Genomic DNA, 25494 nt, shown 5'->3' with positions numbered 1-25494 from the left:
TCCTCGGGTGGAATGGGGCGCTTCACGGTGTGGGACTATGTGGTCTTTGCAGCTATGCTGCTCATCTCAGCCATCATTGGCATCTACTACGCCTTCGTGGGAGGTGGGCAGAAGACATCAAAGGACTTCCTCATGGCAGGCCGCAGCATGAGTGCCCTCCCGGTTGCGCTCTCCCTCACCGCCAGCTTCATGTCGGCCGTCACCGTGCTGGGCACCCCTGCTGAGATCTATCGCTATGGTGCCATCTTCTGCATCTTTGCCATCACCTATGGCCTGGTGGTGCTGTGCAGCGCTGAGATCTTCCTGCCAGTCTTCTACAAGCTGGGCATTACCAGCACCTATGAGGTAAGGTGGAGTGGAAAGAATCCCTCCCCAGCTTTTAGGGAGCTGGGGGGCTTCTCCTGCCTACTTTCTACATGTCTGCCCTCCACCTTCTCTTCCCCCAAACTCCCTGCACTCTGGGCTCTTCTATGTCACCACACTCCTGAGAGCAGGCTGCAACCCTCTCTGTCCCCACTGCCCACACTGTCTCTGCAGGCAGGTGATGCTCAACCCTGCTGCCTTAGTTCAAGAGCTGTGTGTCATACCAGATTTATTTCCTCATGCCAGATACTCAGTTCAGTAGGTGGAGTAATCCTGATGCACCTTGGATGGTGACATGTCATTAATCATCTGTAATTAATCTACCCAAACAAGAACACAAAAGCATCTACTATAGGAACCAGAGTTATCACATCACATCATGCTCCCTCCAGATTGGTTTCTAAGCTTAGGTGCAACCACGAAAGTCACCCTTTGGCAGAGTATGTATTTGTGCTGTTCCTAGAGATTTTGAAGAGACCCCTTGTCACCTGAGGCTGTTTACACTACTGTCTTCTCCCTCATTATTATACAAGGAGGTCAGCAAATGCTCTGTGTCTGTGAAAGTTTTCATACTTCCACCAAAATAAGGCTGAGCTGGTTTTCAGCACAGCATGTAAGTTAAAGCTATAACCACCAGCACAGACACAGCTGGAACAGTGGGATAATCACAGGCCAAGTCTGACAGTTTTGGGATGGGGAAGCATCTGGTCAGTACTTTCTTCTGATTCAAAATGTCCACACAGCCCGCTTATCTTCCTGCATGGAGATAGTTCCTAGCTGCAGATTTGGAAGCAAACTGCTCATTTTGCAGAGGACTTTGGGAAAGGAGCATCAGTGCAGGTGAAAGTCCTTGACTGGCTACTTTGGTCTTTAGCATTTTATTATACTGAACAGAGTCACTGCAGCACTGGAGGCTGAAAACAAGATTTCTGTTAGTGAATTTAGATAAGAATTCACCAGCAGAAATCTCTGGTGTCTTCCAGTGTATTTTAATCTACTAATCTTTGGACTGTCATGATGATACTTATATAGGGTTCTTTTAAATAAAGGCTTATGATCATAACTGGAAACTCACTGATTATCTTGGTGTTGAATCAGTAATGCACCTATAAAAGATACATCTATTTCTGGGCAGAGTTCAGATTTTTAACAACCTTTTCTGTCTGTCCAGGGGTTCAAGACTGCTTCCTTGTGTGGACATGCTCATAGATCACATTTTAAATGCTCAGTTCATGAGTGAGCCCTTTGAGATACTTCAGTGTTTATCGGTGTTGATTGAACAGATTCGTCAGGCAAATGAAATTTCTTTTGTACAACCACACACCAAGAGGGCTTTTAGGACAGATGGTGGTAAGAAATCTGCTCTACAGCATGACAGACTAATTTAGAGGTTGTGCTGTTCCAGGCTTGATAGAAAAGTGAGGGTTCCTGTTTCACAAAAGGCTAAATTTTGACTTATCTGTAGAATATGGCAGGCTGCCTTGGGCAGTGCAGAAGATGAGGTTAACATGGGGAGAAGCTGCTGACTGCTGAAAATCTTTTGCCCTCTCTTACAGCAGTTCAGATGGACACACATAATGCTAGAGTTTCCACACTGACTAAGATGTAAGAATAGTCACAATATTTTCTTTTTCTCTCTGATTTCACAAAACTAGTGGGTTCTATTTTTTGGCTGCTATGTCATTGTCCACTCTTAGGTTTCCCTGTGCAGAGTCAAGAGTTGGACTTGATGATTCTTGTGTATCTTTGTTCCTTTCAACTCAGTATATTTAGTGATTCTGTGATAATATGTTCCAGTCTTTTCTGTAGACACCGTTGAATAGTGACTAGCTTATGTCTGCTTCACTTGTTTGCATGTTATTACCCACTGGTGAGGTCTGTAAAGAAAACCAAGTTGAAAGGGGACTCTAGGAGTTTTGGCCATTCATGAAAATGTAAAAACTACAATCTGCTTTTTCTGTATTGCTTATCACTTCATTCTAGTTCCATCAATAGTGCCAAATTTCAATATAAGCATTTGTTTTTTCTTCTTTTTTGCAGTATTTAGAACTCCGATTTAATAAATATCTACGCCTCTGTGGAACAGTCCTTTTCATAATACAAACGGCAAGTAAACTTCAAAGCTATTCTGTAGTCCTTGGGGCCACCAGAATTATTTGGTTGGGTGTAACTGGCTGCTTTCTCTGAGCAGCTGATGAGGTTACCACAGTGCCTCGGTGGCTGGGAGCAGGAGAAACACAGCTCTTTCTGCTGCACAGCAATGAGGTGGGGAGCGGGTGCTGGGCTACCTACCTCCTGGGTCTCTGTGGGCACTGTTGAATACCCAGAGGAGTCACTTGACATCAGCACCATGCCAAGAGACGAGCGACCCTTCACTACAGGATAGCAGTGTGAAGAGCAGCCATTCGCTTGCCTGCTGGAGAAACCCGCAATGAGTTCAAAATGCAAACGTGCGCCAATTATCTACTGCGGCAGTTTTCATCCTCTGCTGTGTGGATTCTCGGAGTCTGACTAATTCTCAAGGGTCAACGAGAGGTGACAAAAAAGGCTGTCAGGAGCTGTCATTTACTTACTGCACAAGGGTTTGCACCACCACTGGAAAAACCTTAGGTGTCTGCAAACTGAGAATTAGAAGATTACTGCCCTGGGGAATGTTAAGCTAAAGCAATCTCTTAAATTATTGTTGGTACAGTTTGCTCTATCTGGCTCTTTCAAAGAGTCAGTAGGGGACCACAGCTTCTAAATGTCAGTGAGCATATGTCAAATGCACCAGAAGAAAAATGTGTGCTTTTCACAGTTTTGAAGTGGACTTTTGGGCAATTCAAAGTAAGAATGACTATGCAATCAGAAAGCTTTTTAAGGTGCATGCTTATTTCTGTCCATTTTTGTATTTTTTATGGCACACCAGAAGTCACAGGGCAATCACACTTGCACCAGTAATGCAAATTCCCAATGCAGTGCTCATTACTGATTTGAGCAGTAATGCTTAGCTGGTTTTTACAGATACACAAGCTCATGGAAAAAGTAGAGTGCTGGCATGTGTGAAACCTGACACTGTTTCACCAGCACTATGAAGACATCACAGTTGTGTAAGCTGGAAGATCTAAGCATAATCTTTGCCTCAAAGATGAGAAAAATAATTCTGTGCAACTTAAATACATGCTCAAGGAAATTAACCAAAGATCTATATGTGGCTTTCTCTGCCAAGCACTTACAATTTAACCTGAATTAATTAAATACTAGTGAGGAAAGAAAACCTACTATGATTTGAATAGTGCAATTTTAACTCTTCTGTGAATATTAATACTTAAAATAAGGTAAAGAAAAGGTTTTATAATAATGCAACCAAAAAAACCCTACTGAAGAAGCAGAAAGATTGTATCAGTCCTATTTAAACTGACACAAAAATGTGATCATAGTTGTGACAAATTTTAATTTCTGATGATTCAAGGCTTCTGGCACTTATTTGCTGTATATGAGAAAGCCACAAGTTCTTATGCTGCCATTTAATTCATGCTGCCATTTAATTCAAGCCTTGAATTAAAAGGCTTGAAGAGGTACAAGTTTGACTGATGTACTATTAGAAGGAAAAAGAATTAACTTGATGATTGCATCCAAAGCATTGTAGTCAACAGTTAAATATTCTGATGGAAACCAGTAATGAGTGCTGTGTGTACTGGAACCAATACTATTTAATACCTTAATGAATGACATAGTGAGAATGAGTTCACCCTCAGCAAGTTTGTGGATGACACCATCCTCAGTGGTGCAGCTGATTTGCTAAAGGGAAAGGACACCATCCAGAGGGACTTTGACAGACTTCAGGAGTGGCCCCATAAAGTTCAACAAACCCGTGTGCAAGGTCCTTCACATGGATTGGGGCAATCACAAATATCAGTATAGACTGAAGGATGAACTGATTGGGAGCAGCCTTGCAGAGGAGAACTTGGAGATACTGGTGGATGAAAAATTTGACCAAGCCAGAAAGTCTGGTCACAACCCAGAAAGTCAATTCTGTCTTTCACCAAAAGAAGTGTGGCCAGCAGGTTAAGGGAAGCGATTCTCCCTGTCTACTCCACTCTTGTGCGACCCCACCTGAAGTACTGCATCTGCCTGTGGGGTCCCCAGCACAGGAAAGACATGAACCTCTTGGAGAGGGTCCAGAGGATGACCACAAAAATGGTCTTTGGGGTGGAACACATCTCCTGTGAAGAAAGGCTGAGAAAGGTGGGATTAATTGTTAAACTTGGAGAAGAGAAGGCTATAGGGAGACTTTATTGCAGCCTTTCAAAGGGGGCTTATGATAAAGGTGGAGAGAGACTTTTTAACAAGGCCTGTTAAACTGAAAGAAGGTATATTTTGAGTGGATAGAAAAAAGAATTTATTTGCAACAAGGATAGTGGGATACTGGACCAGGTAGTCTGGAGAAGAAGTGTAATGGCCCAGCCCTGGAAGTGTTCAAAGTCAGGCTGGATGGGGCTCTGAGCAATTTGATCTAGTGGAAGGTGTGCCAGTCCATGGCAAGGGTGTTGGACTAGATGTTCTTTAAAGGACCATTCCCACACAAACCATTCTATGATTCTATGTTTCAGCAGCACATGCTGACAGTCACTGTATGGACAGCAAGTCAAACACTGACTGGGCTAGATAGGTGTCAGGAGCTGGCTGGGAGGTGGTGTAGGTAGTTGTAGGAGATATTCACCAGGGACTAATCAGGACCGGCAGCTTTCTTGTCATGCAAGCTATATATGAAAATCTAGAGAGGACTTATGGCACTGAAAGAAACAAGCACAGTGGCAGGCTGTAGCACAGAGGTAGGAATAACTATTTCCCCAATTGTCCCCCTATCCTTTCTGGCATGTGCTTCTAGCAGGTGTGTAGCAGTAGGTCAGGGCAATTAGGTTAGGCTGGGTGAAGCAGCTTCTCCACACTAATTTTATACAGCTAGAGAACTGCTCACTCCCGTTACCTCTTGGCTTTGTCCCAGCATAGCCATTGGCCATGTGGTAGAGCTCCACCTCAGGGACTGGCTTTGATCTGCTCAAAAGCCATGGCAGGTAATTCAGCGGTTAGCAATCCTGCTCTGGTTTGCCATCTGTGCCTAGGGTGGATACTTGCAGGAAGGACAGAAGCTGGCTGAATCCTGAATGACATCTGATTCTGCTGTTTTGCCATGCCCAAATCCCATCCCTGTAAATCAGAAAGTCAGAAGAGTCCAGCCATGGAAAGCTGATGCATGTCAGCTCACAACCTATTGGTGGTCCACATACTTTGAATTAAGATCACTGACCTTCACAGAAGTTATCAGCAAGTTGGAAGCTTTATTCTCCTGACTCATGTCACAGCTGAACTTGTGGCAGTAATAACAGTGATAAAGAAGCAAAGAGGATTTAAAACCATATACAAAGAAATTGAGGATATCAGTGTACGAATCTCATTGTGCCCACAAAGGTAGATGGAGTAGCTCCTTGATTTGTCTGTATCTTTACTGTGGTTGACAATATAATAATGTATGGCTTTGTTTTACAGGCTGAAGGTTACATTCCTTGTAACGCTATCCGTAATGACTAACTAATGTCATACTTTGTGTTCTTACTCACACAAATTATAGCTGTATACTGAAAGGCATATTGATCTCGAGACTGAAAAAATGATAGTAAGAGATTCCTTGACAAACCATGTGTAAACCTCATTAACTTCCTTTTGTTCTTGTTTCCTTTGCAGTTTTAAAGGAATAGAATAAGTTAATTATAAAAGCCAGGAGAAGATAAAGATGGATCTTATATTTAAGAGTCCCTGGTATTTGTTTTAAGAACATTTGGCTGTGAGACTGTAGAGTTTAATAGCCTCAGACATTTGTCTTCTAATTGGAATTATTTGTCAACAGTTACGAATTTAGGAAATATAGACTACGTAGATGCTTAAAAAAGAATTTCAGAAAGTTATCACCTTTCCAAGAATTTATATTTATTTTGATCTTCCCTTTTTTTTTCCCGCTCTAGACTTTATACACTGGTATTGTCATTTATGCTCCAGCTTTAGCACTAAATCAAGGTAAAATAAGTATACTATAACTGTTCCTCTACTGATAAAAATTTTCTGCATATAGTATTGGTATGGTGGGGTTTTTTTTGGTAATACAACAGCTAAAAATATAGCTCAGGGTTTGACTGTGAAGTCTTTTAATGGGAACTCTGTAATCCTAGTCCCTTAATTCCTACCTGAAACGAATTACAGAAGAGATTCGTGGGAATACTGGCTCCCTTTTACTCTACCTCTGATGCAATACCTGTAGATAATGGCTTATTCAGAAAAGTTGAGAAGGCTTAAGCAAATTTTTAAGGCAATGCAGGCACTAAAGACAAATTTAATTCCTCTGGTTAAGTGCTACTCTTCAAGATGAGAGCAAAGCAAAAGTTCTGTAAATATGATTTTGGGCTGCCTAGAACTGTTTAATGGGATCTGTCCTTTTAGCAGGAAAACCAAATCAACAACAAAGAGATTGTTAACTTAAGATGTTTATTGTGATATTTACGAAGTTAAATATTTCCATTTTCTACTTCACAATGACTCTTTGATTTGAAAATGAGCCACATTAATTTCTAAAAGGGCAAAACTTTTCTATGGAGCCAAATTAAACTTTTAATCTGACACCATTAAATTTGTTCCTTTGGCAAGAAAAGGGAATAATAAAATGCAAATAAAAAATGAATCATTTTGGCTAGAATCAAGTCACAGTTGTTCTGCTCATTAAATGTTTTTTTTTGCCCTGTTCATTGAAGAAAAAGGAGGAAAAAACCCAACAGTCTCTCTACTGGTTTCCTCCAGTGTATAAGTCCCACAAGTTTTGTGTCTTTGATATTTATATTTGCCTTGCAAATACATGCTAAACCAAGCTATGACTTAGCTGTCTCCTATTTAGAGTAGCTTATGTATTTCACTAGTTTTGTTTCCGTGTTTCTCATTAGCCTGAGCTCTCTGTCAGGGAGCCCCTGATGCCCTGCCTGGCAGCAGGTGAGCATGCCAAGCTGGGGCAGTGACAGCCTGTATGTCAGCCACAGCACGGTGTTGTATAGCAGGAAGACGTAATCCTTAAGAGAAGGAAGAATAGAAGGAAGGCTTTTACTCTGACACATTTCTTCCAGACAATGCTTGAACAACTTTATCTCTGTGGAGAACCTGCAAACTGTTTACTTGTTTAAATCCCTGCCTAAGGGCTCGGTAGCAACTACGCAGGTGTTTCAAGGAAGGACATGTATTCTAAAACCTTCCTGAGTTGAGCCATATTGGATGTGTTGTTTGGGAGTGTTCACATTAAAGGCAATAGCTTCCTAGATCCTGAAATGAATCTCAGCTTTTTAGCAGTTTCCAAATCTGTAACAACTGTTTCAGTTTTAGAACTAGTTAGGGTGAATCCCATGGTTTAGACACATGGATCTTTTCATTGCCATTTATACCTCCTACTTTTGCATTTAATTTATGTCTAGCTTTTTCCAATAATTGGCCTTCAGTGTTTTGTCCCCAGTGCCTCATTCACACTGGTGCTATTTCCCTCTCTTTCAGTCACTGGCTTCGACTTATGGGGCGCAGTGGTGGCGACTGGCGTGGTCTGCACATTCTACTGCACACTGGTATGTGGGCCCTTCAGTTGAGAAGGGTTCCTTTCACCACTCACATCAAATACATCAAATATGGAATTTATTAAAAAGAAGCCTAATAATCAGGTTACTCCATGGAATTACATTTTACAGGTGTAGCCACAAGACCATGTTATCCAGGGACCTCTCTGAATGCATAGGCAGTTTCTATGCAACTGAAATCTTTTTTGTTATGATACACTCAAACTTCTGTTGTTGCTGAAAGAATAGCAAAAAAGGTAGATTTCCCTTTCTACAAATTCTCCTGTGATTTTTCTTCTGATCTAGTAGGGTTTTGCTGTGCAATTTGTCAAACACTGCAACTGTAACAGTCTTGTGTGTTACTGAATAGTGACACTGAAAATAGCATGCCACATGAACAGATTGGTCTTTAACTTAGCATTATTGACCAAGTGTCTAGATGAAATGATGAAATGGAACCTCAGTGACAAATTTATTTGCATGTGGTGGATTAAATAATATTTATTTTTATTCAGATGAATGGTATACCTTCTGGAGCTAGTGGTACTTACTTATATAAAATAAGATGAGCAGTCTGAAGATAGTCTGAAGATCTATCTTTTGATACAAACTTCTGAATCAGGTTATGTGGTGAAGGAAATACTGGATTAAACTATGTGTATGGCCAAAGTAAATTTCTCTGCACTTCAAAAAAGGGCCAGGATGTCTTGAATAGCTTCCAGAACAGAATTCCTAAAGACATCAGTCAGAATTAGTTCCATTAAAGATGAAATTCATCTATTATGCATAATACAGATAGTAATATTTCTGTTAGTTGAATGTGAGTGCAAAGTGGGAGTGTTGCTGCTCTGTTGTACCTGATACATGCTCTTCCTCTTGCAGGGTGGTCTGAAGGCAGTGGTGTGGACAGACGTTTTCCAGGTTGGAATCATGGTTGCTGGATTTTCATCTGTGATTATACGAGCTGTGGTGGTTCAGGAGGGAATTGGACGCATTGTAAATGATTCCTACCATGGAGGAAGATTAAACTTCTGGGAGTGAGTTTGTACTTGCAGAGGATGTGCCTCTCTATTCCTACAAATAGAGCTCATGTGACTAACTCTGAAATTAAACTGCTACTGTAGGAGGAGGACGGCCGAAGTTGTGACCCAGTTTCTGTACATTTTTAAACAAGCTTACCTAGTTTGAGGGATATTTTTTATATTTTACTCCATGCAAAATCCTGGAAAGAGAAAAACCTTTTTCCTTTGTCAAGTAGGTATTTTAAGGATTCATTAGGGGTAATTTTTTCTTCTTATGAACAGTAATTTATTTCAATCTGTTTGGCTCATTTGCAGTGGTTGTACTGCATTGATTCTTCTCTCAGTCACAGAGTTCACAGATGGAAAAAGAAAAGGAATAAAGATGTAATAGGTGAAACAATACTACAGCGTTCACCAAGATAAATATAATTTATTGCTATATTAAAGTTTGATTAAAAAATAATAATTGTTCATGGCCACCTAAAATCTGCTGTTTACTTAGAGGTAAACCAGCAAAATGTTTTATAGAGGCTCTGTCCACAAAGGCTGGGATTGTAAACACACCTTTATACTGGTGTTAGACTGATGTCCCTCTAGATAAGCAGGCACATTACACTTTTTACTGCAGCATCATTTCATCACAACCACCATAAGCATCATACAACTTTACATAAGACTGTAGTTTATAGGCAAATAAAGCTCTCCAGCTTCACCTTTGGACACTTCAGAGTGTTTCACTGGCTCAGGATGTCAGCTCCGAGTTTGAAAATTTGCTTTCTATGACTTCACGTAAAGCTAGAGTAACTTAATGTTCAAAACCTGGCCAAATTAAGAAAGTTTGTATTAGGACAAGCATGGAGAAATTATTTCTTCTAAGCATTAGGGTCTTTACATATTAAGAAGAATTTCATATTCTGAATTTGCTTTCTCGTTTTCCTTTCATTGTAGCTTTGACCCCAATCCTTTGCAAAGACACACCTTCTGGACGATTGTTATAGGTGGGACTTTCACATGGACTGGTATATACGGGGTTAACCAGTCCCAAGTCCAGAGATACATCGCATGCAAAAACAGATTCCACGCAAAATTGTAAGTCTGTCTGCAGTTACTGTCTGAATTTAGCAGCGGCTGTTCTTTATAAGAGATATTTTTTTTAAAGGAACGAGTGGGTATTTCATCTGTAGAAATCGCATTTATAAAGGCTAACAACTTTTGCCTTCTGTTTTGTGGACCAGGTAGAAGAAATTTGGCACAGTAATTACTGGTATATGAATTACATGTGATTGCTGTAACATTGAACTTTGTGCCTGAATGTTTCACTGCACCAGTATTTTCATATAGAAATAGCTGCATTAAGCTTATGTGCAACCTAAAGATTAAATATTGTAGTACTTATGCTGAAGTCATATCAAGACAGTATCTTCAATTGCTGCTCTACGAAACCTAAATCATTGTGTGAGGATTTTGCATGAGTAAAGACTAAAATATTTTTCCATAACAATGAATATAGGTGTAAGGAAACCCAGAAATTATCTATTTAGTGATAAAATTGATGAGCAATCATGTATTTTGTGTTCATCATAATAATGACATATTTTTAAGGAATTAACTGTGGAAACTGGCAGAGGGTTATGTTTTCCTCGAGTGTAAACATTTCTGATGAGCCTTTATTCTAGAATGGAGTATATTTACTAGCTCTATTATTTTATCTTTGTCTTTAGAACCATTCCATTAGTTCACAGCTCAGAATTTAAGAATTACTAGTGATCTCATGAAATTAATTTATAGAAGAAATATAAAAGCATGAAAACACATCATGAAAACACATCATGAAAACACATCATGAAAATAGTGCCTGTACATTCAGTCATTCTGTGGCACAGAGACATACAGAGAAGAAGCTTTATGAAGGCTTTCACTTCATAAAGCTAGCAAAATACCACAAAATCATGCACCATTTACAACTGAAATATTTTGTTTTTATCAGTAAAGAAAATCTGCTTTTCAGCCATTTGTGCTGCAGACAAGAATGAGCTGATGCTCATTATCAAGTACATCTCCAGGGTTCCCTGACACATTTCCAGCATACCAGGTTGCTTCTCTGCACTCTGTGGCACATGGCTGGGTTCTAGGTTCTCAGCACTGCAGAGGCAGGAGGCACATCCCACATCTCCCTGGAGTGACTGCATATGGGAGAATAGATGCATACATTGTGCCAGATTTGTGTGCCAGTCAGGCTGTTCTTCCTAGCATCTGCTCCATTTAGGGCTGTGCCCCTCTCTTAAGTCTTCCCTACCTTCTTTGAGAGCAGAGACACCTCCAGAGTGTCTCAGAAGCAGTGTGACCAGAGGGAATCTGACACCATGGCAGCCTCAGGGTAGGTTTTCTGAGCTGTTGCAGTAGCTTTCACCAGAGCTGGAAGCTATCTGGTTCTGTAGGGGTTGGATGGAATTTAGACTCTCATATTAATAGTTGTGGAGCCTTCATCAGTAGAGCCCTGTCCTGCTGGCATGGGTGGTTGGATTCTGTGGCATCTTGCTTGTGCCTTGCTTGTGCAAGATATTTGCTCTGTATGGAGAAATCATTTTGCATAATAGTTGCAGCTTGTCACAACTATAAACACTGCTGTTCTGTGGTGACTATCTAGTTCATATTCAAGTGTAATTAAACACATTTGGCAGGTCATGTTGTTGGCCTGTACCTCTTATTGTCATTTAATCTGTACACAGAAGTGCAAAATGTCATCAGGTCAAAGTAATAGGGTTTTTTACCCCTGTGCCATTTACTGTAAGGCTTTTTAAGAGACAGCACAGTAACACATCAGAGCTCAGAAAAGAATTCCTTCACAGATCCCAACTTGCAGGTTTTGGGAAGGCCTTTAACAGTGGCACAAGAACAGGAATTTTCTCGGGCTTTGGGAAAGGATTTCACCCCATTCAAGGAACACCAGTAGGTAGGAGCACATTCTGTCATCTTCGAACAATCACTAGGCAAATTGAACATAATGCTTATATCTGAATGATAAGAGGCACTCAGAGCAGGAGAGCTACACTGTCAGAAAAATATGGGCTACTAACACATTTTTCTTTCCTTTCAAGGTCATCAGCTGGCATATTTCAGTGCTAAATTCTTAGAGCCAGACTGAAACAAACAATTGAAAATAATCTTTCTGCAGTCAAAATGCCTACTTCACCCAATCTCCACCCCATGTTACTCACACAGAATTAATGGAAACACCTCCCTCCAACAGTGCTACAATTATTATTCTCCATTGCTTAGTCACAGGGTGTACCATGAGCTGGGATGTAAATCAGAAGGAAAAAAAAAGTTGTCTTTCAAACACTGACACAGTTTATAAACAAGAATTGCTTAAAAACAAGACAAACTATTTTCCTTCTGTGTGTTTCTCTTGACTTTCTAATCTTTACTACAGGCTCTAGGCTAATTCTTCTATTACATCTGTTCAAAAGAGTTGGATTGATTTTACTCATTGGTTAAATTTTGTGCTAAATCAGTTTCTGGGTGTTGTATATCAACATAAATTATGCCAGTGCAGGAATGGCTTCAGCTAAGTGGATGCAAGACATCCAATCAATATGTAAGCATCTATGAGAAGAGGACTTCTTCATTTTTACTGAATTAGTTTAGAGAGAAATTTAAAGTGCTGTTGGTCGTGTGTTTAGACCACCCCCTAATTGCAAATACAAGGCAAAAATGCAGAGTTTCTCCTACTATACAAAAATCAGCTTTTATTTATATAGGTATTTTCTAAGAGTTTGCATTGTGCTTGCCAATAGCTTTTCTGTTGTATAAAACTGATAGTTCAATTAGTTAATCTACATTATACCTTTCTGAAAATGTCCATTTCAATGTCTAACAAGGCTTATAAAGTTAAGTTTACTTCTTTGTTCATCCTGCTGGTCCTCTACAGAAATACAAAGGCTGTTTCCCCTTACTTTCTTGGGAACCAAAAGCACTAAGGCCTCCTGAAGCATTACAAGCATGGATATATTTTCACAGAAACCTAATGTCCTCCCAGAGGAGGTCTTACCAATTGGCACAGGTCCAGGCTATGTGATCTGTCAGGAAGTTAAATCACTATCAGTGATACACAGATAACCAAGAGGCAACTGCTGGAAAGGAAGGCTGTTTTTCAAGGCCTTGCTCCCAATGGATATGTTTGCTTGAAATGACCACTCTAGGCAAGAAGAACTTTGTGACCCTGGAGATACCAAGAGATTTGTGACCCAGGAGACATCAAGAGCTTAGAAACATTTGAGAAAACCAGAGACTTAGATGGAACGCAAAACCCCTCACTGAGCAAGGAGAACAATGTGTTTTTCACTGCCAATAGAAACTGCCTGTTGTATGGCAATGGCAGAATTACTGCCTGATGAAAACACGTCTGGTCTCACCATTATCTGAAGCTGAAGCTTGCATCAGGATGTGGGGAGGTGATGGAGTTTCTGGATGATACCAGACTCCAAGTTGTTTAGTTATTAAAGGGGAAGCCCTGGGCTTGTTGAAAATCCCTGCTCTCTGGAAGTGGTAGCCAGAGGCAGCTCTAGACCAGGTCCCAGGCCCCAGTTTCTCATTGCTGCTTCCCACAGAGACTGTCTCAGGAGGAAGTGGGAGATTTGTAGCTTTACAAGAACAACTCCAGCGTTGTGTAAGCATGATACTACAGCTCCAGAGGCAAAGGAATGCTGGTGCTGACTATAAGGTACCCCACACTTGGATCTGGGGCACCCCGCCTTACAAATCTGCTTGGGGTTTGTCAAGGGGTGTGGCATGGGGGAAAGCGCATCCTCTGGCCTGCTGCTTGCAATGTACAGCTCGTACACATGATGAAATGTGGGATTGCTCTATCGCTCCCATCAGCTCCTTTGTCAGGGAAAAGTGCTCAGACTGTGACACCAAAACCAGAAGTGACATTTGTACATTTAGAAATGTGATCTCACTCCAGGTGAAATGCTGGGAGCCATGTGGTGACTCCCTTGCCAGCAGGCAGCTGCTGACCAGAGGGTCTCCTCGGTGCAGGCGTGGGTGCTTCCTTGCTTGGCCCTGGCAGGGTCTATTGTGGGATGTTGAGCTCTAACATGGTGTTTCCATGTGTCTTGGTGCAGGTCCCTCTACATCAACCTGGTGGGACTCTGGGTAATCCTGGCCTGTGCCACACTGTGTGGACTGGCCATCTACTCCATCTACAAAGACTGTGACCCATGGACGGCCAACCAGGTGTCGGCACTCGACCAGGTACGGCCCCACATCTCTGGGGAAGGTGGTGGGAGGGTATCCTTCCTCTGCACCATAATAACCAGACAAAGGCAGCTCAAGAGTCAGGGGGTTGGAAATAGTGACATGATGGAATCCTGTGTCAGGCTGAGACTACAGCTCCTGGAGCTGCAAGTCCCTCAGCACCTGGTAAGGTGGGCAGCAGGGAGAGCTGCAATGTGGAGAGTTCTCAGTCCACCCACCTCTGCAAATGTGTGGGTTTTTCACTCAGAATGGGTTCAGGAGTGCCAACACTGCATGAAACTGCTTTGAAGAGAAGTGAGGGGAAGAGAGCAGCAGCACCTTTTTGAGTGACTCTGGGTCCCAGTGAGCTGCTTTGTGTCATCCAACCCAAATTCCTCTGGGCTGACAAAGGCAAAATCCTTTTCAGGTTCAAAACATACTTGTGCTCAAAGCATGCACCTGGAGGAAGGCTATCAGCAGGCAGCTCTTTGCTAGTGATGGTGAATCCTTCCCTCCTTCAAAGGAGAGATGGGCAATCCAACTGTGCTGCAGAGAAACCACCTCACCACTGATGATGACCTCTCCCTAAATAGACCTTGAGCAGCAGGTTTACCTGAGGAAGAAGAGTTCTGGCAACCCATAGACTGGCCAGAGCTAGGGCCCAAGGAAATCAAATAAGTTTTATTTGTAAGTTTAAGTCTAAGATACTCACAGGCTCTGCATAATGCTCCAATGGAAAGCCAGGACAGATAATGGAGCACCTGAGGCAGCCCAACAAGGTAGAAACTGGAAGGAAATGAAGTTTTTCCTGTCAGTCAAATTCATTTGGTAGAAGTTGGAAGCAAGATACTAAAAATATTAACTTGTCTGTAAAAAAAAAAATGTTCACAGGAAGAAAATCTTAAAATTCCTCTCTCTTTCCAGCACTCAGATCTTTCAAATGTCAAAAATGGCAGCTTCCTATATGGAAATTGATCTCAGGTTCCAATATCTGAGTTTATTGGATTGTATATAAACCCCTTTTTCTGGAGTCAACAGCAGAAAAAGCATCTGTGACACCCAGCCCCACCAAGGGAGTGATGTACAGAACTGACCACCTGCTGCCCAGCCCTAACTTCCTCTACAATTGACAATGGAAACCAAGGTCCTGATGGCACAGCACCTCAGCTAGGTGGTCTCAATAGACTCTCTGTAGCTCTAGTGGACATTTTAGGATTGGTTTTCCCTGTAAAAAACCAATAAATAGAGCAAAATAGGGCATTAAAAATTAGAACAGCTGGACAGAATGCCAGTGAGAAGGCTGTAAAAAAACAATACAGTGATAAGATGAAAAATTAGGGCAAGATGGTAATACTTCTTAATCTGAATTTTTCAGCTAATGCCATACCTAGTGCTGGATATCATGCGTGATTTCCCAGGAGTGCCGGGACTTTTTGTGGCTAGTGCCTACAGTGGGACATTAAGGTAATTTAATGATCTGGAAACTACTACCTTTTTCCCCCCTTTTCTGTGGAAGCTAAAGTTGCATTTATACTAAAACTTTTGTACTTATTTCTTTGCCTAGCTAATTTCTAGTCTTTAAAAAAATCACTATGACCTCTTTGATGATGCAGCTTAAAAATCCATAGTTTCCAATATTTGGGTCGTAGGACTTAAAGTTGTTTGGAGTTCAGTTAGCCACATGATGTAAAGCACTAACAAATCCTTCTCTGTGCTTTTAAAGCCCCTGTGGTATAGGAATTTTTGAGTATTATGGATAGGTGTTACACCACATAGCTACAGTTGAGGAAATTTCCTGTTTCTCATCTTTAATTTCCCAGTTTCAAACATGCATAACTTCAAAGCCATCTGCCTTTCCTTATCCCTGATCTTTAGAGACTTCTTTTCCAGAGTTCTTGGGCTTCCAGTTGTCCTGAATGAATCCCAAGAAACAACAATCATTATATATTTGTACTGTAGGAGACAGATTGGTACCCTTCTATCCCATACTGGGGAGTCTTTTGTTCAGCTTTCCCAACGAACATCTTTAAGAAACACTGTCTCTCTCAGTAAAGGCTCTGAACAATAGCAAGCAGATAGAAATAAAGAAACTTACAAATGTGACAGAATATTTTTTTTTATTATTCTGAATACTTGTAGCAAGATAAATAGACGGAACAGCCAAAATATTAGTTTCACATGCTGAAGAAAAGCTGGTGGCTTGCAGGAGCAAGATACACGCAGACAAAGGATCACCTGGTTTGTGCCTTAGGAGTGCTGGTTTCTCTGATCCCACAGGGAACCTACAGTAGTTCAGTTTGAACTAGATGCCTAATTTTTAGGTGACCATAATTAGATTATCTGAATCCTCCTCTGAGAGTGCATTAAAAGTAAACAGTGATGTGGGAATTTTACCTACCCAAATAGATACTGTAGATAATTTGTCAAGGTATCATGTATACCAGTAGTGTTTACAGTCTAGCTATATGTAATAGATATTTCTATCCAGTTCTCCAGGCCCAGCCCAACTTTTCATCAGTATCACCAAGGATAATTACTTTAAACAAATTTTCTAAGTTGTTAGCTGCATTCTCTGGAATAATAAGTGATTTAAACCTGTGCAGCAGGCACTGTTCTAGACAGTGGCAGTTTCTCTTGTGCCAGTAACCTACCTGTTATCTATAATTTCAGTTTTTAAGATATAAAAAAATTGTATAAATCTTGCCTTCTGTAGTACGGTGTCCTCCAGCATCAATGCTCTAGCTGCTGTGACTGTTGAAGACCTCATTAAGCCCTACTTCAAATCTCTCCCTGAAAAGAAGCTGTCATGGATTTCCATGGGGATGAGTATGTCTGGAAAACATCTTTTCTGCTTTTGCTTTACAAAGTGAAGGATTAATTCAGACCTTGCTTATGATGGTACATGTCAGGAGTAAGTAATTCACACCAGTGGGACTATTTTGGTGCAACATTTGGGGAAGACAAGATCAGCTGTGTAGGTTTTACACAAATGGGGGACAAGTGAGTTTAAGGAAAAAAGGAAACCATCTTGTTTGGTCTTTAATAAGGAAAGATGCACTGCATCTGTGTTCAGTATTGATTTGCAGTTCTACAAAGCCAAACACCTCTGACTTAAACGCCTGCTATTTTTCTTTCATCTGTCAAAAATGAGAAGCAAAGGAAGCTGTTTTGTAATTTTTTAAATTGATATGTAAGCAGTAGAATTGTGTCCCAAGAATATTCCAGAGAACAAGAAATTTCACATCTTCTCTGATATACTCTCAGGCTGTCACTCTGTTTAGCTCCTCTGCCTAATGTATCTCCAAGAGAATCAGAACTAGACGGAGCAGATGGTTTAAATCTGTGAAGTGCAATTGTCACGTCTGCTACTTGTACTGTCTGTGACCAGCTGTAGCTGTAGCCCAAGAAAGTGTTTGTAGTAAGAATGAAAATACCTCGTCCCAACACGGTATCATGTTGGAGCCCATACCAGGGAGCAGGGCAGACTGGTGGGAGGGTAACAAGAATTAAATATTTTCACCTGAGAGAATTTTCTTAAACATTGCAAACAGTGCTTATGCCAAAATTGTTGTTTGTGGTATCATGAGTTGCCTGACACATCACAATAAATAGTGAGATTAACCTCTTGCTAGAGCAGTGAAACTCATCAGAGCAGAGGTGGGAAAAACAAGTAAGCAAGTGTTATGGCTCCTGGAGAGAGACACTATGTCCTAGTGACCTGGGATGCTCCCTGTCACTGTGCCAGCTCCCAGTGATCTGCCAGCATTTACTCTTTTGCTTCCTAGACTTTAGGCTGAGAAGTGAAAATCATTCCCTCAAAATAAGGACAATGACACAGGAGATTAGCTGAGAAATATGAACAATAAGTGGGTTATTGCCACTATGACTAATCCATATGACTGACATTTATTAACTAATCTTTAGTAATTCACAGAAAGAGGATTTTGTCAAGTTTGCATAATTTCTTCTTAATGTAAACAGAAACCTGACCTTTTGGCCAATTCAGACTCTCTTAGAAAAACTCCAGATGTTAGCACTTCTATTTGGGAGATGTTGGGGCCATGCTGGGTTAGACAGAAACTTTTTCATTAGTGATTTTTAAATTTTGGCAGATTTATACATTGTTCTGCCTTTCACACACAGGCCTGTTTTATGGTGGAGTCTGCATTGCTATGGCTGCAGTGGCATCTCTTCTGGGAGCCTTGTTGCAGGTAGGTGCCAGACAGCTTTTTCATGCCCATGTTGAATGACCCAGAATAAATTATGTAAGAAAATAATTGCTGGATTATGAGATTAGTTTTTATTCTTTCTTGGGTACTGATGTGAAACTGCCCATGGCCTGTGTTTTAAGCATCCATGGCTCAGCCTGTGTTTTAAGCATCCATATAGCAAATCCTGGCAACGGAGTACACACCACTTTAAAAAGTCTCATAATTTCTTTCCGAACATCTTCTCTTCTTGTCACTTTGGAAGCTTTACCTTCCTTGCACAGCACCTGATAGTAGACTTTCTTCCTCAGGCAGCGCTCAGCATTTTTGGCATGGTTGGTGGCCCCCTTTTAGGACTGTTTGCCTTGGGAATCCTCTGCTCCTTTGCAAATGGAATTGTAAGTAGAAATTTAAAGACCTGTTCATCCAAAATTTATTGACAATTTTGGGCTTCTCCTTCCCCCTCTCCCACCAATAATTTGATGTTGGGCAGCAAGGGAGATGCCTTTGGTACTTTCCGTGAGGACATTTCCCCTTGCTCCCTTCTCTTCCTTATCACAAGGAAAATAGAGCTGTATAGGAACTTGAATTTCCATCCCATGAAGAGATTTACACATCTGGATGAGGGAAAATAATCTGAATAAAAATGAAGCTTTGACAAGGATTTCTTAAAACCAGTTTTAGAAGCAGGGACAATGCATCTCAAGATATAGCTGAACAACGAGTAGGCTCAGAGAATGCTGGCCTGTCTGAGCAAAAGGGGATCAGGCCAGGAAAATGGGGTCTAGGCACTTGCAGACCAAATTGGGTATTCTCAGAGTGCTTCCATATTGTAAAATTATAATTTCCAGATGAAAAACGTTTTCCATCAAAAAAAGGATTTGACAAACTTTGTTAATATGGTCCATGGTTTAGTCTGGTGGGATTACTATTTAGCAATAGTAATTGTACTATTACTATTTACAGGTTTACTAATTTATTATAGTAATATTACTATAATAATATAGTAATATACTAATATATTATTATTAGTAGAATATTTCACTATCACTATTTACAGGTTTACTAATCACTGATCTTTACCTCTTTGCAGTTGAAAATTTTATATATATACTGAAGTAAATAATAAAAAAATTACTAGCTCTCAGCCACAACCTCACCTACCTCTGATGTAGGAGAGACTTTTCGCTAAAACAAGTCACATGAGAAAATTGAAAAATTGCTTCTGTATTTGTTCAAAGGGAGCCTCAAATAAAGCAGGATTTTTCCATATAACATGAAGACCAAAGTTATCCTTTGTAAAGACCTAGTGGCCAAATAAAAAGAGGTGTGCTCAGGAGCTGTGAGAAAACATCATATTTCCCCAAAAGGGAATGAAGTAAACTCCCCAGCACTTCCCAGCTGTATTTTTCATTTCTGCTATGGAGACTACTGTTTAGATTATCTTGACTATTTCTTACTCATCTAAGTGTTGTTTCTTCAAATATCTTTTGCTTTTCATGTAAATCCAAGTTTCACCTTTTGTTTTGCAGGGGGCATTTGTGGGTCTTGTCAGTGGCTTCATTATTTCACTTTGGGTTGGAATTGGATCTCAGATTTATCCTCCACTTCCAGAGAGAACCAAGCCACTCGATCTCTCGACTGCAGGCTGTAATATATCCTCAGGAAATTTAACATCAACAGAAATTCCATTAACAACGGTTTTCAGCATACCAGGTGCAGAAAGGTATATGAGTTCATCAAGTGCAGTAACAAAACATGTATTTTTTTAAAGAAACAGAAACATCTGCACAGTATTTGAATTACTATAACAATCCTTCTCTGGTTTATCTACCACACTGTTTGAGATGCAGCAGTTTTCTTTGATTTTTTTTTCCTCTCAGACTGAAGTAGTTTGTCTGAGTTATCCCATAACAGAAGTCAAAGTGAATATTCCTATTGATCTGAAAAGCATCAGTTCAGTATTTGAGTTCAAAGGCTTGGACTTGCCTTACTGTGGACAACAGTTTTAAACAAAGATATCATTTATAGTTATTGGATTAGCTTCCACAATCTGTCATATGAGTTAGAGTAATTGGCAGTTAAAGGGCAAAATGCCAGTTAACAGCTCTACCTACAGCAACTTGTCTGTGCAGAATAGTTCCAATCAGTACATTCAGAATGGGTACAATATACGGCATTTCCTCTGCTTTGCAACTGCCAAATGTCTTACTCTGGATGATCACAGTTAAATTTAACATGAATGGCAATATAGAGAGCAGCAGGAGCAGAAAGAAGCTGAAAAAACATATTTCTAGGGTTTCCAAATCCTTACACCTTAGAGCGTTGTACAATCAAGAGTTACCCTGACACACTGGGTGCCCAACATCTGCGTTTCATATACCACACCTCTTGCATGAGCCCTCCAGCATTGCTCCTGGCTGCTAGGAAGCACCTGCTGCAACAGAGCACATAGGGAGAGCAGAATGAGGTGTAAAGACAGTTACTCTGCTCTTTAGAGCTGCATGGGGTTGATTTCCTTGTTCTTTTTTTTTTTTTTTTGTGTGTCCCTGCCTTTAAATAACATCACCCTTGCTAAAGAAATTAATCCCTTCATCTGGATAACTAGAGTGTTCAGCTCTGCACTAGATTCATAGCAGAGACAGGACTGTCCTGTTTTACCTGTTCTGTCTCATGCATTGCCTCACTCTACTGGCTAGCCTTGTCTCTTACAAAGGAACTTGTTCTGCAAATTTTGGAACAAATTTTCACTGCACATATGATCGTATGGAGGTAGCTCAAGATTACCAGGTTGCTTGGTTCAAAAGTATCTCTGTATTTTTATACTGTCTGGAAACAAGCAATTTCAAGTTTTTTTGGAACAGAAAAGGAGAGATTAACACTTTTTCTGCTTTATTTTAGGCCTGCCCTGGCAGACAACTGGTATTCCTTGTCTTATCTCTACTTCAGCACACTTGGGACACTTGTCACAGTAGTTGTGGGGATAATTATCAGCCTCCTAACAGGTACTAGTTTCAGAGCTGTGATTGAATGTGTCTCAGATCTCTTTCAAACTAAGATGTCCTGAGAGCCACAGGAAGTGCCAGTAACCTATTGCAAACACTGTGTAAAAGTTACCATCCTAAATCGAATTTCCTCCCCTCAGCGCTTCTGCATCCCACTCCTGCTCTTTGCTCGCAGCAAAAGGTACTACAAATCTCTAAGGAGAAAGAAGTTTCAGCATATTTTTAAACCTAAGGGGCAAAAAAAAATGAAGAAAAGAAAAGACATCTGTCTTTTTGGCAACATGGCAACAACTTGGAGCAAGGATATACACCCATGCTTCTAGAGGACAAAAGCAGTTTTACTTTGAGTGAGTTCAGAGCACTCAAGGGCTGTTGTTTGCATCCACAGAGTGCATGCTTTTCACCACATTCCTCAAGAACATGCCTAAGAGCTGCAGAGCCTCTGCATGGCTATTTTAGCTTCTTTCTGTTTCCCAGTACTTTTATGCAAAGGGAAAAAGCAACTTGCCATGGGTAAGAATGGGGAGTTCTGTTCCAGCCCACGGCCTCACTACTTCTGCATCCAGGTCAGATACAAACTCCACTTGTCATTCACCTCATGCATGGCAGAAACAATAAAAAAATCAGTTGTTTCCACAGCTTTACCCAGTATCCCTAGCCAAATTCATATAACAGCCCACGTCTTTGAAGCTGTTAGATTTCAAATTTTTAGACTGATCCACAATGGCTCCAGGACTATGAAACTCCAAACTCAGTAGACAAACTTAGTTCCATTAACTTCCCTATGCCTTGCAACTAATAAGCACAAGCTACATTTATCTAATTTTTTTTTTCCTTCTCAATTTTTAGAAGATTTGCTCCACACTTTCTTTCAAGCACATGCTCTTCCCATTGCTATAGTGATGCTTGAACTCAGATTTTGCTTTTTACCAGATAGGGATCAGCTAGGGATTACCTGTAGGCCATGAAACAAAGCATGAAAACCAGACAACTCAATAAATCCAGATGAGAAATACTCAGCCCAAGAACAGAAGCACAAAAGAATTAACCCAGTCACAATGTCACCCTGCTTCTCCTGGAGCAAGATGCAATTTAAGTCTCAGGTGGCAAGCAGAGCTAATTCCCAGCACCTACATCTCCTTTGTTTCCCTCCAAGAATAGTTACTCTTCCATGCCTTAAAAATGCCCAGGCATTCCATTAACCCTCATCCCCCCATCTTGGGGATGTCCTTAAATAATTCACTATAAAAATTGCTGGTGAGTTTGGAGACAGGAGTCTTGCTGATAGGGAGCTGAGAACTGAAGCTCAGGGTTCAGGGTAGCACTTGGTGCCACAGCTCCTGGACTGCAGAGTAGTCCCAGACATCATTGTATGTGATTCATTCTTCTCTGGTGATTGCCAGATTCAACTTTTTCCAAAATAGGAAATCCAAGGAAGATCTAGGAAGCTAGGAAATAGCTAAGGCATTTCAAATAGACTTTGAGGGATCATTTTATATATTGAGGGGGGCAGGGTATACATTTTTGTAAAGAAGTGATCCCTAAGGTCTTTGATTGCTTGATGGCTTTTGCTGCACGACTCTGTCCTGCTTGCCTGGCCTGGTGCCCATAGCTGGGGTCTGACACATAGTTTGCATGTATAAAGCTGGCTGAATAAAACTTGTCTATTTTGTAGGAGGACTAAAGCAGAACACGGATCCTAAATTCCTGCTGACCAAGGAAGATTTCCTGTCCAACTTCTCACGGTCTGAAACTGAGCAAGTAAGTGTAACTGTGCATCTCTGATTTAAATCAATCTTTCCTCCAGGGTGCAAAGGCAAACAAATTTCCTGGCTTAAAATCTTTCCTCCAGGGTAAAAAGGCAAACAAATTTCCTGGTTTTTCCAATCAGGATGAATAGCACCTGATGCTGCCTGATAGGACTATCTGCTTTAAGGCAGTAGCAGAGCACAAGGTGGGTGGGAGTAAGGCAGCTGCCACAGGCAAGGAAGCAGTTTTGCCACAGCTTAGCTTCAGTCAACAACAGAGAAGCAACTAAGAAAGGGGTCAGTTTTCTCCATGTTTCTGCTAAAATACTCCCTAACTGGCCTCTGGGAAGCTGCCCCAAGGCACACCTTAGACTCAGCAAAGCTTCCTTTGTGAACATGTGTTCTCTAAGGTCAGATTTTTTGGTAACTTTGGCTACTGTTTGAGAGAAAACATTTCTAGTTAGCGTATCTGTTTCCTAGCATTCATCCTAAGAAAAGGGGAAATATTATTGGGTACTAACATCCATTAGAAGGGAGAATACAGGGAAATTACTTTTTTAAAATAAACTACAGATTACTTTTCAATCAATATCATCAGCTGAACATTCAAGCTCAGCTTTGTTCAGTAGTTCAGACAATAATCATATCTTTAAGATGGTCCAGCTTGCAAAATGTTTTTCCTTGATACTGACAACTCCTTCTAGAATGATCCTATGTATTTCAGTTTCTGGATAAGAACACCAGTGAAAAAAAAGGGATATTTTACCATACTGTTGTAATGCTATTTGCCCATGTCAGTACTGGAGGTAAGCTATCCAGTTACTGTCCTTCACTGTCTTTAATGGGTCAACATCTGTTTCTACTGTCTGGGAATTTAATCCCTGAAGTCTTTTGAAAAAGAACAGAACAATCCAGCACCTACATGGAAGCTAATGTCCACAGCCATACTTTTTTATGCCTGGAGTCAGAAACAAGTCTCTTTCTGTATCTGTCTCTTATATGGCTAAGAGCTGAATAACAAGTAGTTGGTATCACAAATACTGCAGAAAGTTGATGAGATAAAAATCAGGGCTAACAAAGCACATGAGGAGCTCAATATCTCATTCCATTTAATAGAAATGTGACATCAAAGCAATGATGCATGTTAATCTGCTCTTCCTGTCACAGATGGGGCAAGGATGAAGGGTTGGGAGTCAATAGCTCAAAGACCTGGTGGTGACATATCAGTAGACATGAAAACAGCAATTAGAACTTTGCACACCCAAGCCAATTTGCAGGACAAGAACATTTTGTGTTACAAGAACATTTTACACCATTAGTACCTTATGCAATACAGAACTTTCCATGCCCCTAGAAAAATATTATCTACTGCAATGACAAAGTATTTGTGCTCTGTCAGCAGCCAACATGATTTCCTGCAAGGCAACCCTCTATGTCAGGCCCGACTCTGCTGGCCAAAGAGAGGTCAAAGAGAGGTTTCTTCTGTTTCACAGCATTGCTTTTGTCTTCTGTTTTTTAGCCAGAGAAAGTGGAAGTGTTGAACTGGAAACCATTTACTGTGGCAGACGAAGGAACTGACAACCCTGCCTTTAGCCACATTGAAATGGATGTTGCAAGTGACAAGAACAAAGTCAATGGTCTTCACATATGACACAAGGCCGTGTCAGCCCATGAGGACAGTTTTGCTCATGTCAAGCACTGTTGACGTTCCTGCTCTGGGTCAGTTACCAGCTCTGCTGGGGTCATGGGCAGGCACCTGCTGAGCTTTGTGGCACTATCGCCTTTGCACGACCTTGAGATTAGTCAAGAAAGGAATCAGGTTTTTCTTGCACTTCTTCACTCTCTCTGGATCTTGGTGACAGAGCCTAAAGCAATGTTTCTATGTGAAATATTTGCTTGATATTTTTGAGCCTCCTGGAAAATATCTGCTTTTAATCTCATTTCACCCTCAGAGTGAATTTTTTATTTGGGAAGAGTACAGTTTAGCCAGATATGGCTGTTTTTCTGTCTTGTTTTTGTTTTTTCTTTTTTCTTTTAAGGTATTGAAAGTATGAAGAGATTAGGGTGTGGGACCTTATCAGATTGCAAGAAATAGTGGGTCTTTTTTTCTTTTTTTTGAATGGGAGGTATATTTAGAGCTATCTGGGTCCTCTGTAGAGCTGATTCTGAGAGCATATTTATTTTGCTGGTTTTGTCATCTGTGTTTTTTTTTAAACCCACTTGTTTCTTGGCTACCTGCACCTTCTCCTCTGTGCTCACTGCTGGGAGCTGCAAGAGTGACTTTGGTGGTA

General features: G+C 40.7%; 1 protein-coding gene across 1 annotated transcript; it reads left to right on the top strand.

Annotated features, from left to right (window-relative positions):
• On the top strand, positions 1-25176 carry SLC5A8 (solute carrier family 5 member 8). The gene is made up of 15 exons (XM_053978137.1): positions 1-345; positions 2404-2469; positions 6366-6417; positions 7927-7994; positions 8865-9019; positions 9953-10093; positions 14131-14260; positions 15618-15706; positions 16956-17068; positions 18386-18453; positions 18762-18848; positions 19983-20176; positions 21352-21455; positions 23131-23216; positions 24723-25176. The coding sequence occupies exons 1-15, from the start codon at positions 13-15 to the stop codon at positions 24852-24854; spliced, it is 1818 nt and encodes a 605-aa protein (XP_053834112.1). The 5' UTR covers positions 1-12; the 3' UTR covers positions 24855-25176.
• Positions 25177-25494: the final 318 nt, after the last annotated feature.

The sequence above is a fragment of the Vidua macroura genome, chromosome 5 (assembly GCF_024509145.1).
Source record: "Vidua macroura isolate BioBank_ID:100142 chromosome 5, ASM2450914v1, whole genome shotgun sequence".
Lineage (NCBI taxonomy): Eukaryota > Metazoa > Chordata > Aves > Passeriformes > Viduidae > Vidua > Vidua macroura.
Note: the sequence above shows the minus strand (reverse complement) of the source record. Positions and strands in the feature narration are given on the sequence as shown.